Below are 17,664 nucleotides of genomic sequence, written 5' to 3'. Positions count from 1 at the left end.
AAAAAAAAAGAGAAAAAAAAATTGCTCTGAGCACACGCAGAGCCTTGTTTTGTTACTGTCCGGATTACTGTTATCGTTATTTGGGGGACAAGGGGGAGTTGTGTCCTTAATCCGAGGCTCCCTGCCCTCCCCACCCCCAGATGCTATGAAAGGAGAGCTGATTTCATTTCCACCATACAGTACACTTTGTCTAGAGAGCATTGTTCGGACAAGCAACTCCCGATCCCTGATGACTACAAAATACGATTTATGTTTCCATCAGAGAGAGACAGAATATCCTGATGGCTTGAAAGTCAGGCAAGAAAATCTTATCTAATCAATCCCTTTCCAATACGCACACACACACGCAGACACACACACACACACACCACACGCAGCTAGTATAGGAGATAACGCCCGCACTGATTGTACATAAAATAAATATCGGCAGCATGAAAATTAACAATAGTCATCTCGGTATTTTTCGTCTCCCTCCAAAGAGCTACAATAACACAGCTTGCGCCTTTCCTAGTTTGATGTCATCATCAGCAGCATAATTAAAAAAAAGAGCTTAAAGAGCATGCATTTTTTTTTAGATGCAACAAGAACAGATATAGTAAAGAGAGCCTGTAACATCACAACCACAACAACAACAGCAAAAGCAACCTCTGAGCCCGAGGATTCGTCCGTATCTGAACTGCTTTTATTATCAATTGCGAAATCATAATAAGAGTAAATAATAAATAAGAGACATCATCATAATAGGAAGAAGTCAGAACACCTTGGGATTGTTTTTTTTCCCCCTCTCAAACAAAAAGGCAGATTTCCCGATGATCACTGAAATTATAACGACAGCGATTGATCGGAGGGCTTGCAAAGGAAAAGGAAGAAAAAAAAAATCATCATCATTGGTCCTAAAAACGCAACCGTTCCCCTTTGCTCACTTGGCACAATAGAAATTGACTGTCTCTCAAAGAGCCATGCGCCTAGTGCTATTTATAGCCAGGGGCTGTGTTGGAAGATACCATTAAGCTTCTCCCGGGCAGACAGACAGGGGGGTGGTTGGATGGGAGGAGGGGGTTTAGCCAGAGTAGAGGCAAAAGCAATCCCCCACCCCCAGCCTCCCTTCCCCGCACACACACACATCCCCGCACTCACACCCCACCCCCTAGTCTGGCTGGGAATTTGAACCGATCCAGCCTGTTTAAACGGAAAGGACACAGATCTTCAATGTAAAAAAAAAATCAGATCAGACCCAGAGAGAGAGAGAGACGGAGAGGGAGGAGTGTGTGTGTGTGTGAGTGTGTGTGTGTGTGTGTGTGAAAGAGGGAGAGGGAGCGAGAGAGCGAGAGAGAGGGAGAGAGAGAGAGGGAGAGAGGGAGGGAGAGAGAAAAGAAGAGGGGGAAAAAAAGGAAAGAAGATTTTCTCTATGTATATAAAGATGGCCACGTTAGCAAACGGACAACCAGACAATACCAGCCTGAGTAGCAATCACAGCAACCCCAGCACCAACGGGCATATGAACGGATTAAACCATAGTCCCGGAAACCCATCCACCATCCCAATGAAGGACCACGATGCCATTAAGCTCTTTATTGGGCAGATCCCCCGTAACCTGGACGAGAAAGACCTCAAACCGCTCTTCGAGGAGTTCGGGAAGATCTATGAACTGACGGTGCTGAAGGACAGGTTCACTGGCATGCACAAAGGTGAGTTACCTCCTGAACTTTCCCGGGAGAGATCGGGAGAGGAAGGCAGGCTCCCTCTCCCTCTCTGGGTCTCTCTTTCTCTCTTTCCTTTCGATTTCATTTCATTTTATTTCATCTTTGCTTGGCTCGGGGGCAGAGGCGGCAGGCTGGGGGGGCAGGGAAAGAAATAATAGACCCTCCTGGAGAGAGAAGAGAAAGAGGCAGGCAAAGGAGTCAGCTCCGTCTGGTTTTTTTAGTAGTATTTTTATTTCTTTCCCCCCCTTTTTTTTGGGGGGGGGGGGGGAGATGCAGCCACTTGCGAAAGCCGGGGCGCCCAGGCGGGCGGCGGGGCGGGCGGCGGGGCTGGCAGGCAGCTGTCCGCACGCCGGTGGTGCTGAAAACGAGGAAGAGGATTTCTTTATTTATCTTTGGGAGCCGCACATTTTCCACCCGGGGTGTGTGTGTGTGTGTGTGTCTGTCCGTGTGTTTGCGCGGAGCTGGGAAGCCCCTATTTTACAACTGTTGTGTATCTGGCACGGCGCCTTTTCTTTTCCTTTCTTTCTTTTTTTTTATTTTATTTTTTTATTATTATTTTTACTGCTGTTACAGTTATTATTTGTAGTCCACTCCGAAGCCAGAGGCGGAGGAGAGTGAGTTTCTCCAGGGGGGGTGGGTGTATTTCATTTTGGTTTTGTTCAGCGTGGGAACAGGGATATAAACAACAATAAAAAAGCCTACCTCAAGCGGGGTGGGGGGGGGTGGGGGTACGAAATCACGATGTGTCTGTCTCTGTATGTGTGTGTGTTCGAGAGGGTGAGCCAGGAGGGACGGGTGGCAGTTTAGTTCCAGAGGGGAGAAGTCTCTGAGCAGGCATATTCCAAGCAGTACTTTAATGTGCCCAAAGTCCATCCCAGGAACTTTTTAGGTTTTCTTTAAAGGCAGTGGAGATGTACTCCCCATGCGACGCCTCGCTCGCTCCATCTCTGCCCGCTCCTTTCCCTGCTTAGCTTAGGCTCTCCGGAGGTGCATTTCAGATTAGATGATGCTACGTTTTGGGGGTGGGGGAGGGTGTGTGTAGTGGGGGAGAGATGCTCGGATCCTCGGGTAGGAAAGTAGGACTTGCAGGGAGGAAGTTGAAGATAATTTGCATGGTAGCCCCACTTTGGAGCAGGAGAGACCCAGGAGCGAAGGAAGCCACTTTATTAACTCAGGTTCTGTATATATGTGTTTGTGTGTGTTTATTTCATTAGATATGTAGTTATTAAAAAAAAAAAAAAAGAAAAAGATTAGATCAGAAGTGATTGGGGTGTGACTCCAGATTTGGTGCAGGAGGAGAAAGGGTCTTGCAGGGGGCCATGGGGGGAGTGGAAGTTGCATCTGTTACAGGAGAGGTTCAGTAGCAGTGTCTACTCCAGCTTGGTGGACTCCTGGCAGGGAGAGTCACTGGTAATGGCATTACTGGCTTTCCAGATGCCTTGGCGAGTTGTAAATCTTGAACTTAACGGCATGTTTAGCAGGCATTTCTTCCCCCTTCCCACTCACTCCCCTCCTCTCTTCCACCCTCAGGAAATGCGAATGAAAATATACCCTGACAGTGCAAAGTACCAGTTTTGCACAGGCTAGAGAAAATGTTCAGGGCTCAGGGACCGGGGACTCAGTCCAAGTTATAGGATATTTCTTCCTTTCTTGCCAGTCGCTCCAAACACCCTTCTCGTATTTACAATGATCAGTGTAGCCCTTTCGAACCTTGCTTTCTTTTCAGACTAGCTTCCTAGAAACCACATCAAGGTCTGTTGGGCATCATTTAAACATGGCATCCATACTATAATAATTATTAATAATAACAATAAAAATAATAGTAAGAAGCACAGGGAAAGAAAGGTCCTGGGAGGTTTTGTCTGATAGATGAGGCATAGTGAGAGTAGCCACTGAGCTCATGTGTGCACGCGTGTGTTTGCAAAAATTATCTAAGGTTTCTGTAAAATAAAAATAACAACAGTAAAAGCTACACTGAAGAGAATCACTCAACATAGTGTAGAGGAAATCTTTGAGCTAACACCTTAATAAAGGATTTTTGTGGTGGTGGGAGGTTATTTTCATTTGTTGATGAGATTTTATTCTTTTGTTATGTTCCTTCTTAAACCTGTAACTAATCAATCTATGCGTTAACTTTAATTTCTATTTCGTAGATGTGAATTCTTCCTCTTTCAGTTCAGTTTTGCTTTTACTGTATGCCTGTATTCACAGAGACAAACTCCAGAAGGGGGGGAGGGAGGCAGGGAGAGAGAGGGATCATTTATCTTGCTTGGATGTGTTTAACACATATTCCTGAATTAAGCAAGATACTAACTTCATTTCCCTTCATTTCATTTCTGTTCTAAAGCTGCAACCTAGGAAAAAAGCCAGGTGGGAAATCTTGTCACCTCATCAAACCAAATTGCATGAGTTCATCTTGAAAGAAACAGTCATTTTTAACCTCCTAGAAGTTTTGGACTTTGGAAGGAAAAATGATGATGATGATTGTTATTTCACAGGTTAGGGTTTGAGTGAAGCTTCAATAGACACCGAGTTGCCAGCGTTTCAGTGATCGGTTTTATTTAGTACATCCGAGAAGAGTTTGAACTCCTTTCTAGCGATGCCGCTGATTTATTAGCTAATCCTGATAAAAATGTGCCTCTGGCTACCTGGAAAAAAATTACTTTCTTGCCAGTAGTGATTAATTACTATTAAGTCAAAAAGCATGATAGGGCTTTGAAGGATGAGAATTGTGTTTGGCTTTTTTTTTCATTATTTTATTTAATTTTCTTTCATTTTTAATTTATTTTTTTCTTTTCCCTTCCCTAAATGCAGTCATGTGAAGCATAGTATTCACTCAGATCTCCTTATTTTGGCTTTGCTTTGCAGGCATAGGTGAAGAATTGCGTAAAGATAGCCCAAGTTGGCTCTCAGGGGTAGGTTGGCAATATGAAACCCCAAGATGCTTTCCATAAGTGATGCATAATGCTTATACATTAATTGATCCATCACTCTCAGTTGATTTCATTCCTAATCCAGGGGATAAGCCTGTGGCTGTAGTATACCCTGAAGGGTTAATAGTGGGCTGTAGTTTATTTAAGTGTACAGAGAGCAAACCTTGGGTGTGGAGGGGGAGAAGGTGGGTTTGTGTTGGGAGGAGGGAAGGGAGAGGAATTAGCTTAAAGTAAAAACGTAGCAACCAGAGTAATTTCAGGTGTAAATTCATTGAAATGAGAGCACAGGATATGTATTCTTGAAAATATTATGAAGAGATCCTATTGTGGTGCTCCTATATAGCAGGAGGAAATAGAAAATTAAGAACCTGAAGATAAAGTACAGGACTATGCCCCTCTCCCCAAAAAACTATCACAAAAGGAGAGTGAAGTCCCAGGTTCTCTCAGCAGCAGCCCTGGCTGATACCAGGCCAGATACCAGGGAAGAGACAGGGGAGCACAATTCTCTTGCAGACACGCAAAGAGAGAAAAGGGTACGGGGGAAGCATCGTGTGAGGGAAGGCGGGAAAGGCTTGCCAGATCCCCAAGAAAACAAGCTTTCATGGCACGAGCGTAGCTGCTGCATATTTCCCCCGTCCTCGCTTCTCTCCACACGGGGCAGGAACAGGCTCCTGCTGTGGTACTTTGCTCTAGGGCTGGGAAGAGGCTGTGTGCTGAGATCCACGGGTCGAAATCTACGGGGGCTGAGCCGACCCACCCATGCGCTCACACACATACACACACACACACACACACACGCACAGAGTTAACTAATCACACTTGAACAATTTAGCAAGCCATTCATTCATAACTTCCCCCCTTCTTATCTAGCAGTGGAGTATGCTTAAAGGCTGAGTTACTGGGAGACATAAAGGTTAGTGCTCTCAGGACAGCCATATTATAATGCATTATCTTTGAAGTCATTTAAGGCCAATTTAAGTGGTATTTAGTATAATATTTATGAATTAATGTAATCTAAATATAGGACTGTCCCCATAGGTTTAAACAGCCTTTTCTGTCGAAGCTTGCTTGTACCCAAGGCCTGGAATGTGTTTTAATTTAAAACACACAGGTCTCCATAATATTCTATTTAAGAAGTCAGAAGAAATCAGCATTCCACACTTAACTGAGATTTACTGAAATACACGCGGGTGAGTGCACTTAAAGAGTGGAGATAGCGTGCAGTGGGAAAGCAAGAGTCTTCCATAGACCTGAGAGCTACAACATTCTTTCAGCCCTTATTTTGGGGGGGGGGGGGGGGGGGCGAAAAAGCCCCCAAAACCTCCTTGAAATCCACCATTGCAGTCCTGTGGTTAGGTTGGTGTTCCTACCTGACCCGAACCTCACTCGATAAGCATTCAATGCAGCTAGAAAAATACAGTATGAAAAGAATAGTTCAGTTCTTTTGCTGCTTTACCTTCTCAAAAGTAGAGATAATTTTGAAATTTAAGACACCTCGGGGGTAGGTAAACAAGGCTTCCATTCATTATATTCTGTTCTGTTTGATTACAAAGATAGATGATAGAAAAATTAAAACCTTGTTAAGTCTAAGGATGTTTATGAAGGCTTCGGATATCTGAGAAATTCAAAGGTGCAATGAAAATGAGCATTCAGTTAAGATGATTTATTTGTATATATGTATAAATGTATAGATTTGTGTGTGTGTATACATACAGAAAAAAGAGATGTATACACATTCATGCATATAGCCTTTGGGAAATGGAAATTTAGTTGAAAAGAAGCACAACGCAATACAGGTGCTGAATAAACTCCTCCATAATTGAAACATAAGGCTTGCCTGGCTGAAAGCAACACATACAGCATTTAGTATGGTAGTAAACCAAACAAGTTTTAGGGAGGTAAATGCACAAATAAACTGGAATAAAACAGAGGAGGCTTTATGCCTTAGGTCTAAAGAACAACCCCTTAAAACAATCAAAATGCAATTGGATAGCTTGATGGAAGAGAGAGGAAAAAAGCAACCCCCTGTACATTATAATCTCCTGTACAGATGAGCATGTATGTGTTTTGATAATGTCAAACAGATAGCCCAGATTGCTTCATAAATTAGAAGGCTATATGTTAACTCTTTTTTTCAGGGGTCTGGACATGGATTCTGGTTTATAAAAGCAGCTGCAGCCAGTTATGATGCTGTTGTTACGGTTGTGTCAGCATTTCCAATACAAACTCCAATTTTCTGGGATCTCTCGCTTGGCTGTTAAGTTTTGCACTGAAAGCTGTTCTTCAGCTAGCCCCACTACCATATCAACTAATCATCCTTACAAGAATGGATTTGTTTTAAAGTTACATAATGCGGAGGAAAGAAAGAAATTAAAGTTTGTGTTTCTAGAGCTTTTGTTTCTGCTCTTACCTTTCCCCAGGTTAGACTTAGATCTCCTTCATATTTATGGATTATTGCTGTCTTTGTCCCTCAATATCTACATATACCAGTGCCTTTGGGCTTTTTAGGGAAGGGAAAAAAGGTACTTCCTTTTTTCTTTAACAAAAAAAATTAGCGACAACAACAAAATTTCATAGTATTTACTTGGCCAAACCAAGGTTTTAATTAAAGGGTGAATCAGGAACTTATTACTCTCTGAAGTATAACAACAGAAACAGGGGACAGGGCTTTTTTGTTTCATTTTATTTTTTTTCCTGTGTTCAGCCAGAAGAGATTGGGAACATCAGCACTCAAGTAGGGGGAAAAATTGAGGATCCTTGTCACCTTGGATGAAAAGCGTGGTTCATCTGGTCCTGTATCCTGCATCGGCCAGTGGCCAGTGCCACAGACAGGGCTTTCTTTAGCAGAGGATTCAAATTGCATAGTATAATAAAAGCCAGGCAGCTGATGGAATAGTCTTTTGAAGGAAGTTGTCAGAGAGTATCTGGAAATTTTGCCTGGGTAAAGAGTGAGTGAGATTGCAGAAAGTGTCTTGTGCTCAACCGAAAAGTGGATTGTACCTGTCAAGGAGGGCGGGCAGAGGACTTTCTGTGCTCGGTGGTCAAGAGCAAGGGACAGAAGGGGCTGGATGATCGAGGAGGGCCTCCCCTAGCCTTAAGAGCTGGAAATATGCAGCCACATTTTTCAGCAAGACGTCAGGGTGTTTTTTATCATGCATACCCTGTGCGCATGCATACAAGCCGCACTGACCCGACAGACCATAACGACACTAAAGGAGCTGTTACCGTCCCTCCCGTCAATCAAGTGTGAACCGAGGCGGGTTTATGCGACAGGCAGTAATGGTTCCAAGGGAAAAAAAGTGGGGGAGATGATGTAGGCTGTTGGGCCGCTTACCTGCATTTAAAACAGAGAGAAAGCATCAGATGCCCAAAGACTCAGGTAGGTGTTGGTTATAGCCTTAAAATAATATTCCATAAAAGCAGGATGCTGCAGAGCTCAACGTGACCTGTCCATCAAGTGCTGTCTGGTTTCTGCCCCGTAAGAGTTTGCACTGAGCAGGTGAGGTGTTAAGCGAGCTAAGTTGAATCCCGTCCTTAACAACTAGGCTGGTGTTTCATATATCCCAGCATCATCTTTACTTAGGGAGCGAAGGCCTGTTGCCTGCTTGCTGGGCAGAAGTCAGTGAGATTTTTGCCATCGCGTTGGTGGGTTCATGTTTGGAAATCCTGGCACAGGCTTGCACTTATTCAGTGTTTCACATTCCCTTTCAAATTCTGGATTGTGGATTTACATAGCAAACCACAACACTTGGAGTTAATGCTACCGGCTTCTGCGCTTACTGGCTTGTCCCTTAACTTAGCTTTCCTTCTGTAAGTGAAACTAAAACTAAAACAAAGCTGAGGAACTGACAAAAGCCTGACCTCTGCCACATGTCTCACTCACTTAACTGCTCCACCGATGCCCGTATGACTGTTGCCGGGGTTTGTCATGGCGGACTGACCCTTATGTATTAAAATCTGCAGCGGAAAAAGGGAAAAATAATAACCATGGCGAGTTAAAGTTATGGCTTTTCTTCCACCGTCGCTTCCCTGACTGAGCTGGGGTATATATTATAGGGGCCTCTCTCTCTCTGTATCTCCTCCAGATGCATCGTTGCATTTTGGGGATCGCAGGATCTATTGAATCACTTTGTCTGTGCTGCATCGCTTGGTGTGGGTTGGAGTCAGGATGTCACCACAGATATTGTATTTGTTTGCTTTTGTCACCGTGAGCCACAGCCTGAATGCGCACACAGGTGAATGCAGCTTTTAATGTGCATTCATTATATCCAACTGACATCCCCTCGAAGGAAGAGAGGGCTTATTATTGTTGCTCCTTAAAATAAAGATGGATGAGAGCTCTAAACCTCTCAAATAAAGTGCCTGACCATACGTCGTAGCTAAAAATAAATCATATACGGCCATCTATTCCATGTAAATGAATGGCAAGACATATAGATATAGACATTGTGTTAAGTTTGTCAAGCAGAAGCAGCCAAAAATATTGATCAAGGCAAGGGGGGAAAATTGATAATGAACTGGACTCCAAGAAGACTTTAATTGACAGTGACTTCTGTGAACCAGCTTTGGACAGTATATATAAACTGACCACGATGTAACTTTATTGCAATGCACTCTCCTTTAATTAATTGTCACCTTTGTTAAGACTGGCTACAGATCAAAGGTTTAGAGATACTTAACAGGTTCTTAGTAACAAACCCTTCAGATGCATTAGAAATATCCGACAGTTCAGCCAATGAGGCATGCAGATTTCGATCTACCTCACCCTTATCTGTTTATTTCTCCTTCCTTTGTTGAACATGAACAATCATTGTTTAACATTAACTATTTCATAGATGGCTTTGTTGGCAACGTTGATGCCTCCAGGGATATATCGTTGCGGGTGACCGGGACCTTCACTGTTAGGTGTCTCAAAGTATTTTGCTGCCACAAAGTTACTTATGGTTTGAGAGACCAAGATGCAGTGCAGACACAGTTTGTAATGCAGGCTATTCTTTCCCCTTTATATGGCTGAGGTCTGTAATTCCCTTATATAAATCTGGAAAACATAAAACCACAGAGTTTGCATGAAAGGTGCAGCTGAGAATGAACTTTTCTGTGAGAAGTGCATATGCAGAGAGATAAAAGTGTGCCTGCCATGTTTGTATATCACACACATGCAACCATTTATTATATGTGCATATTAATGAAAACATGCATTCAGTACAGACAGGCTGATATAAGTTTCCAGATAATTCCTTTCGAAAAGACAGTACAGAGATCATAGTCTTGCGTGAAAGTGGCAGGTGACTTAACAGGCTATTCCTGGAATTATATGCAGAGTTTAATAGGATACATAGCTGTTTGTTCATTATACTAATTTAATGATACAGTCACAGTTAATTAATCCATCTCTGGTTTATTTGTACATTGTGTCTGAGTCTCCAAAATATTTTAGAGGCAGCCCGGCTGACTTCCCGGTGCGCTGGGGCAGATAACTCTGGACATGAAGCTTCTTCAAACAGAATAAAAATGGAGCTTTGCAGATAGAGTTGGTCTGATGAGATCTGACTGCATATTTGGCCTGTTTCTAATTCAAATGCCTGTGTATATAATACACAGAGACTGTGTATGCACGCATGTATCGAAAGGGCAGACTTACATTTGCACATAGTTCCTCTCCTTTTCAGTCCCTAAGGATAGATTCGCATCACATCATATGCATCACTCACTGCAAATGTACACAAATATCTTTGTCGGATTCGGTAGCTTCTTGCAGGTAGATGTATAAAGCAGCATCAGCCTAATAATATCCCTATAAAACAGTGCTTCTTTCCTAGGATCCAGAGGGATGAAGGTTGTCAGAAGATCAAAAGATATATCACAGTGTGCTTGTAGAAATCCCCTGATTATGTTTCCTCCCTATAATGCTCTAATTCACTATTTGATCAATTGTAAAAGGGCCAATGCTTTAGGAGGGAAAAAAAAAAGTATTCGGTTACTAGATGCTTGAGGGTGAGTGAAAATCACACCTAAAATTATATGTAGCAATACAGTAATGAGCTTATCAATACTTCTTTAAGGAATCTGACAGCCCTATAGGAGAGATTCAGTTCTGTGAGCAAAGGTCACAATATAGATATTGCTTATTAAGACTATCGATAGCCTGGTTGACCAATCTAACCAGAGACTGTATAATGTACCTGTTGTTAACAGGCAGGGAGGAGAACTACGAAGAATTTACAGAATTGCCCACATGTAATATTAATAATATTGATTGATTCTAATAATATAATAAGGTAAAGATGCACTTCTTTGAAATGGTGCAGGAGGAGGGGGGGGAGAGAGGGAGATACCTTTGCTGAGTAGATTGAACTGGCTTGCACCTCTTTGAAAGCTAACCCAGAGAAAACTCAGTTTTCTTGCCTCTTGCAGGCAGGGGTCTGTTCTGGCCCATTATTTCACCCGACCCAGACAGGAACGGAATACCTCTTTCTCTAGGATCGGGTCTTTGCCTGGCAGCTGTAGAGAAGCCCAGGACCTGAGAAACTCAGAGCAGCCAGGACCGTTTTGGTCAACCAGTTCAGCCCCTGTCAGAACAGGCTTAATCCCAGAGAGCTCTTTTTCAACACAGCAGTGCAAGGGAAGTGCTTGATTTATTTTATTTTTTCACACCTTTAGCAGCATTCAAGAAATAGGGGGAAAAAGAGGGTGGAAGTAACATATATTCTACGATACGCATAATCTATAATTGACAGGAAAGGACTTTGCAGAGCAGCTACAGACCTGCTCCAAAGCCTGCTGAAGTCTTCAGGAAAACTCTACCTTGCCTGCAGCAGTGTTTGGATTGGGCCCTAAGTTACGGGCAGTTCTGCAAGATACCGCTTGTTGAAGCAGGAATGACCGATAATACGTAACGTGACTGCCTTAAGGTTGTTACTCATCTAAATCCAAATACACAGACCTGCTTGCTTCTGAATTTCCTAACTACTCCCTCTTCAGCAATAGGCTGCCTTATCTAGGTATGCTAGTTCACTCCTTCCACTATACGATTCAGCTTGAAGTGTCTCATTCCAGTTTCCGTATGGTAGTTTCGAGATGGTTTGCATTTCATTATGCCTTCTCTCAGTTTACAGGGCAAGTGTTTTTCTTTTGTGAGCATTTAATTGCTTTTAAAAGCGATTTATTTGATCGTATTCCATCTTCAATAATACATGGATGAGGATGCAATTTTTCACCCTCTTTTATAAAGATATATTGTTATTCAGTTATGCTGTTCTGCGGGTTTTGTTCTGTTTTGTGCATGTGGAGGGAGTCTGGTCATTTTTTTTCTTTGTTTTCCTTCTTCCTATCCTTTTTTTTTGGATTATGGATTATTTTTTTTTTTCTTTTAAGAAAAAGAAATTCTCATTCAAGATACTGGCAATAAATGAGAAAAGTAGGAGTGGAAGTGAGGAATGGGCAAGACAACCAACAAAAATCCTTTGGCAAAGTCTTTAAAAGCTTACCATTGCTGCATTTTTATTTGCAAGAGTCTGGATCCAGCCAATTTTGATACCAAAGAAAAGAGTATCTTACAAATGATTTAACTCCAAGTTTAGTCATTGACAGAGAAAGGGGAAAAAAAGCAAGCTAACCCATAGAAACACTGGAATGAAATGCACATAAAGATCTTGCAGGAGATAAGGGTGATGATAGAGTGGTGCTGGGTTTTACATTCTACTATTGGGTTAGTAAAAGTTAACACCAAATTAAACAAAGAAATAAATAAAAAGAAAAGCAAGCACTGCCATTCCTTCTGGGTTATTTGCTAGTGGGTAATACACCTCCGAGCTGCCCCTTTTAAATTGCTGCCTGTGCCTGCAGCTTCATTCAGAGGAAGGGCATTATCTGGTGGGTGAGGGCGGGCAGTGAGGACGCCTGGGCTCTAATCACGGCGTGGATAATTACTCACCAACAGTCTCTGATGGAGTCACTTAAGCTCGGTGCCTTCAGGCCTGATCTGAAACCTGTTGAATCAATGGAAAGATTCCCATTGGCTCCAGTGAGCTATCGATCTTTCATTTCCCTATCTTCAATATTAGGCCAGTCGGATCTAATTTTTTTTTTTTTTTCTTTTTTTAGGAGGGAGAAGTTAATGGCATAAATATGACATTTATTTTTTCTCAGTAAAGGTTTTGGTGCATCTCTGATGACAAATGTGTTACATCAGAGCCCCTTTCAGCACAGATCAGGAAAACATGCTTTCAAAAAACATGTGGTGGGGAGGTGGAAAATTAGCTTTGCTCATTTCACTTGTAAATACATATTTGTTCCTGCTTTTCCAAGAAAGGGTCAATGGCAATTTTGCCAGTTGTCTTTGTGTGAGTAGGATTCAGCCTTTGTAATTTCTCTGTCTACAGGAATATCATCATTCACTGATTCAGGATCTCGATTTTTTTTTTCTTCTTTTAGTGAATCACATATATACTCTTCATTGTTATGGCAACTGAAGGAGCTGCAAAGCTCAAGGATTTGACGAAGGGCTGCATCCCACCTTTCTTCTCTAAGGGCCTGATCCAAACCTATTGTTCGCAATACGATTTGGATCAAGCCGAAGGTATCTGCCTTCACCGGGTCAGTAAAAAGAGCAAGTTCCCTCTAGACAAGTGTACTCCTGCCCTCAGTATGGGCAGATGGAATTGGCAGTCGTTGTCCATTTGCTGAGGACCGACCCAACACTCTCTGAAGTCAATAGTTAGACTCTGACCCAGACTCACAAACAACAGACAGACACCATGTGAATCCTTAAGCAGCGATGCGAACGTCCCTGACTTTGGCAGAGCAAGGTAGCCCAGAAGGGAGTTTTCACTGCTGCTACCCAAGAAGTAGCTTATTGTGGGAAATAAACAAGATTCCAGTAACCTTAATTATCCAGCCAGAGCAAAATTAATTTAGAAACCTTCCCATTTAAAAGGGGGGTTTCAGGTGATCTCCTTCAGCGAAGATCTGACAAGCAAATGAGGCAAGCTCCCTGTTTTGTTTATTTTATTATTTCAGTTGCAGTTTTAGTTAGTTCATCAATAGCAACGTATGGGGGGGAGGCTGTGTGTTGTGTGTCCATCCCATCTGTGCTTATGTCTTTTATGAAATAAACGGAGGAGCTGGAGTGTGCATGTGTGTACGTGTGTGTGTAGAGTCGATTATCTAACCCCTAGTCTATTTGAAATCATCACAGTGCACTCAAGTCAATGATATTCTGTCAAAGGTGGAGAGGAAGCGTGCGTGCAGTGTGAGTGTGTGAACGTGATGCTGTTTGATTGCCTGAAATCCAACTAAGTCTCAGTTTCAAAGGCCTGGGGGCGGCAGGGAAAGTATTTGTTTGTTTAATTATTTATATATTTACTCAGCTTTACTGACAGTGTTTGCAGATGGGGAAAAAAAAAATGAAGAAGGAATGTTGGGTTCTTGTTTGGAGGGGAACGTGTGTTGTATTAGCCTCAATCTGTTCTCCCATATAACGGCTGCTTTGTGCTGTTAAATGATCATTTGTTACTGACCGGCTCATTGAAAAAGGCCAGAGAGGTGCTGGTAGAATTAGATTTTACAAGTTTATTTATAAAAGGAGTTGCACAATAGGTGTGTCATTCCCCTGTCTTCTCCCCAACGCTGATCCAGGGACAGGACTTCTGGCAGCAGCTTCCTAATCGAAAAAGAAATAGCCGAGCCACCAGCGAGCCCAGAGACCGTGCTCCGTGCTATCCGGCAAAAGACATCGGTCCGATTGACGGGCGAGCGGCTCGCTCCCCAGGCTCAGTTCTCCATCCCTGGCCCCTGCGTTTGCTTTCCAAGTGCTGCGCCTGGGCTCTTGCTGGTTGGCTTTGTGTCCAAGACCAGCTCCTCGTCCTCCCTTCCCAAGCTTCCTTCCCCGGTTGCAGGAGCAAACGTGTGTGAGTGGACCACAAGCTCCGACCTCTCCCAACAGTCAGGTCCCTTCCCCAGGTGCCGCTTCAGGCTCACTGCCCATTCCCCATGGCGTCCTTCTCAGCCTACCTGTTCTAATGAGTCGTTTATTTTCCATAGCCAACCTCTGCCGCTACAGACCTATTTCCCCAGCTCTCACCATCCCTGTTCACACTCCTCTTCCCCGGTTCAGCTCTGCACCACCGTTTTGCCCTCGTGCTGTTGCTGGCTGTCACCCCTGTAGAGAGCACTTCACCGGTTCATATCGCGAGTCACCACTCTGATTCTCTCAGACCACGTTAACTATCTCTCCTCTCCTTTCTCAGCTCTTCCCTGAACAGGGTTTGGGAAAAGGGAGCCATACCGCCCAAGTATTTTCAAAAAGAAAAAAGCCATGGGTGGTAGCAGAAAGACCCACACCCACAAAGTATGCACACACACACAGATACACAAACATACGTCTTTCTGTACGTAAACTACTGAGAAGGTGGCTTTTTTTTTTTGAGGTTCAAAGCTCGATGTCTTTTTTCAAAGACTAAAAAAATAAAACAGTGCAGTAAGTCTATAATTTCACCAAGGCAATTGCACCTTTTTTTTTTTAACTTTTCTTGTTTCATTAAATCAGCAGCAGATTTCTCACACCTGAACAAAAATCCTGCATACATTTTCCTTTGAATTCTTAAAATCGTGATCTTATTCTTAACTATTCCTGGCAGTCCCTTCTGGGACGACAGTTCAGCTTCTTGCAAAAATATTTTCCGCTACTGTTTTGAAACATAACTACCCCTCAGCTCCAAGACCCTTCTCTAGCAACCCCAAATTAAAGCAAGACGGCAAAATAAGCCTTTGATGTAGTGTTGCACCAGAGTCTTCTTCATTCAGAGGCAGGTAGGAAGGGATTAGGAGCCTATTTCTAGCCCAACCCTCTTACTAACCTTTTGTGTCCTGCCAGATCCCGTTCCTGGACCTTGGTCTTCCTCAGTTTGCTATGTGTAAAGAGGAATTTATGATATCCAGCTTTGCAAAGAGCTTTGTGTGTATTTAAGGTAGCAGTCGTGCTGTAGCTTTAGCGGTGATGGTCTAAGGTTATAAATGAGACAACATTTGTAAGGAGAGGTAATATCTTTTATTAGTCCAGCTGATATAGCTGGGAAAAAAACGACAGACTTCCTTGTGTGCCTGAAAGCTTGTCTATTTTTTCCAACTATATCAGTTGGTCTAATAAAAGATATTACCTCTCCCGGCAAGCCTTGTCTCATTTGAGGTGTAAAGCATGTAGGCTGATTATCTAGGCCTGTTTTTTGTCTGTGTTGAGGTATTAGACGTTTCCTCACCTAGGTGGCCAGCAGAAAAGCAGCCCGGGTTGGTGTCCCCTTCTCTCACCTTCTGTCATCAGCAGCAGTGGCCATCTCGTAGGCATTAAGAGGCACAGAGAAGCTCTGACAGCCCCTATTTTCTGATCCTGGAGATGTCCATCCTTTTTTGCTGTTCTGCTCCCTTACGAAGCACCACATGCCCTCTCCTCACCTCTGTGACTGTGATTTATTTATAAAATTGCTGCGTGTATGTGTGTGTGCGTGTGTGTGTGGGCAACCACACAAACATCCCCAAGCTGCCGAGCAAGCTGATGTGCATTTTCTAATGTATTTAGCAAGTAATAATGCAAACCACAGGCGAAAAGTACAGCGAGAAGAACAGGTAAAATACTTAAGCCAGGGAAGACTTAGGAAGGAAGGGATTTTTCCCTCAGGTACAAATAAATTGCAGCCCCCTCCATGTCTGGGAGAAGCATTTGGGGGTTTTTCATCTGATTTCATAAAGCACAGCTGAAAATACTGAGCAGCTGAAAAGAATCCAGAAGCAGGTAGCAGCTCTTCAGACGCGGCAAAATCCTACTCGTATGCATAAGACAGCAGTAGTCAGAGGACAGCTATTACTTATGCTTGGCTTTACTACCAGGGAAAGCATCGGATCATCTATTCAGATCAGGATAGTCAGCTATGCCAAAGGTTTAATCAAATATTAAACATGGTCAGTAAACTTAAACCAATGTTGGATGTTCAGGAGTTCTGCACCTTTTCAAGCAAGCACTCTTAAGAGGAGAAAGTTTTCTCCCATCTCTCTCTGATTGGGATTTTTTGTGGCTGGAGGGACCCTTTTTTCAGACAGGGACCCACACTGGTGTATGTCTAGGTAAATACATGTGCATGTGGGTGTTTGCATGTGTGTCTCCTACCCTGTCAAGTAGAGACTGAGTTGTTTTCTTCCCGCAAGTTCACATCTTTCTCTCTCAGATCATTTCCCGTACGCTTCTAATCGTTCACCCCATACACTTTTCTGTGTCCATCTGTCACTCTCCAAATACAATGCTTTCTCTCTCTTGCTCCCTCTCATATTGATTCAACAGACCTAGAAAGGTGAGTGCATGTAGATGTGTATGTGTATGTATTTGTAAACCCATGCAGGTGGATGTGCCTATCTGGTTGCTTATTGATAAATCCTATACCTACAAAGCCACATCTGTCTCCTTCCTACGTACATTTGGGCTGTATTTACACCCTCCAGCCCTTATTTTTTTCTGACCGGGGGCGCTCAGAGGTAGAACATTTTGCAGGGAGTTATGGTTTACGATGTTACCTCTCCCTTCTATTATTCATTCTCTCTGATTTTTATCTAATCTCCCTTTGATTGTCCTGGTGCAGCTTAAGAGACAAAGTGAATTTTTATTACATCATCAATATAATCTCCAGCTAATCAGCATCTGTGTGCATTACCATGCCCCCTTTGGCTTTTCATCTGTGTCCATAAATAATAAGAATAATAATCGGGCCCGGTTTTGTGTGCGTGTGTTTATGTGTGTGTGTGTCGGTATCAGGCGGAGAGTCACAGCTGCACTTTTTCATTTCAGCCAGCTTGTTTTAGCAACATTGGACCCAGCTTTGTGCAGATTGTCTTGACTATTGCCCAGATTAATTTCCTGGTGCCCAACGCTTAAATCATGGAAACAATTAAAGCGGATGAATCCATACACATCTTCTCGCAGCGATTGAACTTTGCTGTTAACTTGTACACACATTTCCATGGCGTTACAGGCAACATGCCCAGTG

The 17,664-nt window shown here is 43.0% G+C and overlaps 1 protein-coding gene across 11 annotated transcripts in view; it reads left to right on the top strand.

Annotated features, from left to right (window-relative positions):
- Window positions 1-1,256: 1,256 nt before the first annotated feature.
- CELF4 (CUGBP, Elav-like family member 4) overlaps window positions 1,257-17,664 on the top strand; it is a 690,804-nt gene continuing 674,396 nt past the window's right edge. For 10 of the 11 annotated variants that reach the window (XM_010561114.1, XM_010561115.1, XM_010561121.1 and 7 more), the window contains exon 1: window positions 1,257-1,688. In XM_010561114.1, the coding sequence (XP_010559416.1) occupies window positions 1,409-1,688 (280 nt within the window). In that variant the 5' untranslated portion in view covers window positions 1,257-1,408. The remainder of the gene's footprint in view (window positions 1,689-17,664) is intronic. The other variant, XM_010561123.1, reaches the window with a different exon arrangement.

Source organism: Haliaeetus leucocephalus, unplaced genomic scaffold (genome assembly GCF_000737465.1).
Source record: "Haliaeetus leucocephalus isolate CR32 unplaced genomic scaffold, Haliaeetus_leucocephalus-4.0 Scaffold142, whole genome shotgun sequence".
NCBI lineage: Eukaryota > Metazoa > Chordata > Aves > Accipitriformes > Accipitridae > Haliaeetus > Haliaeetus leucocephalus.
Note: the sequence above shows the minus strand (reverse complement) of the source record. Positions and strands in the feature narration are given on the sequence as shown.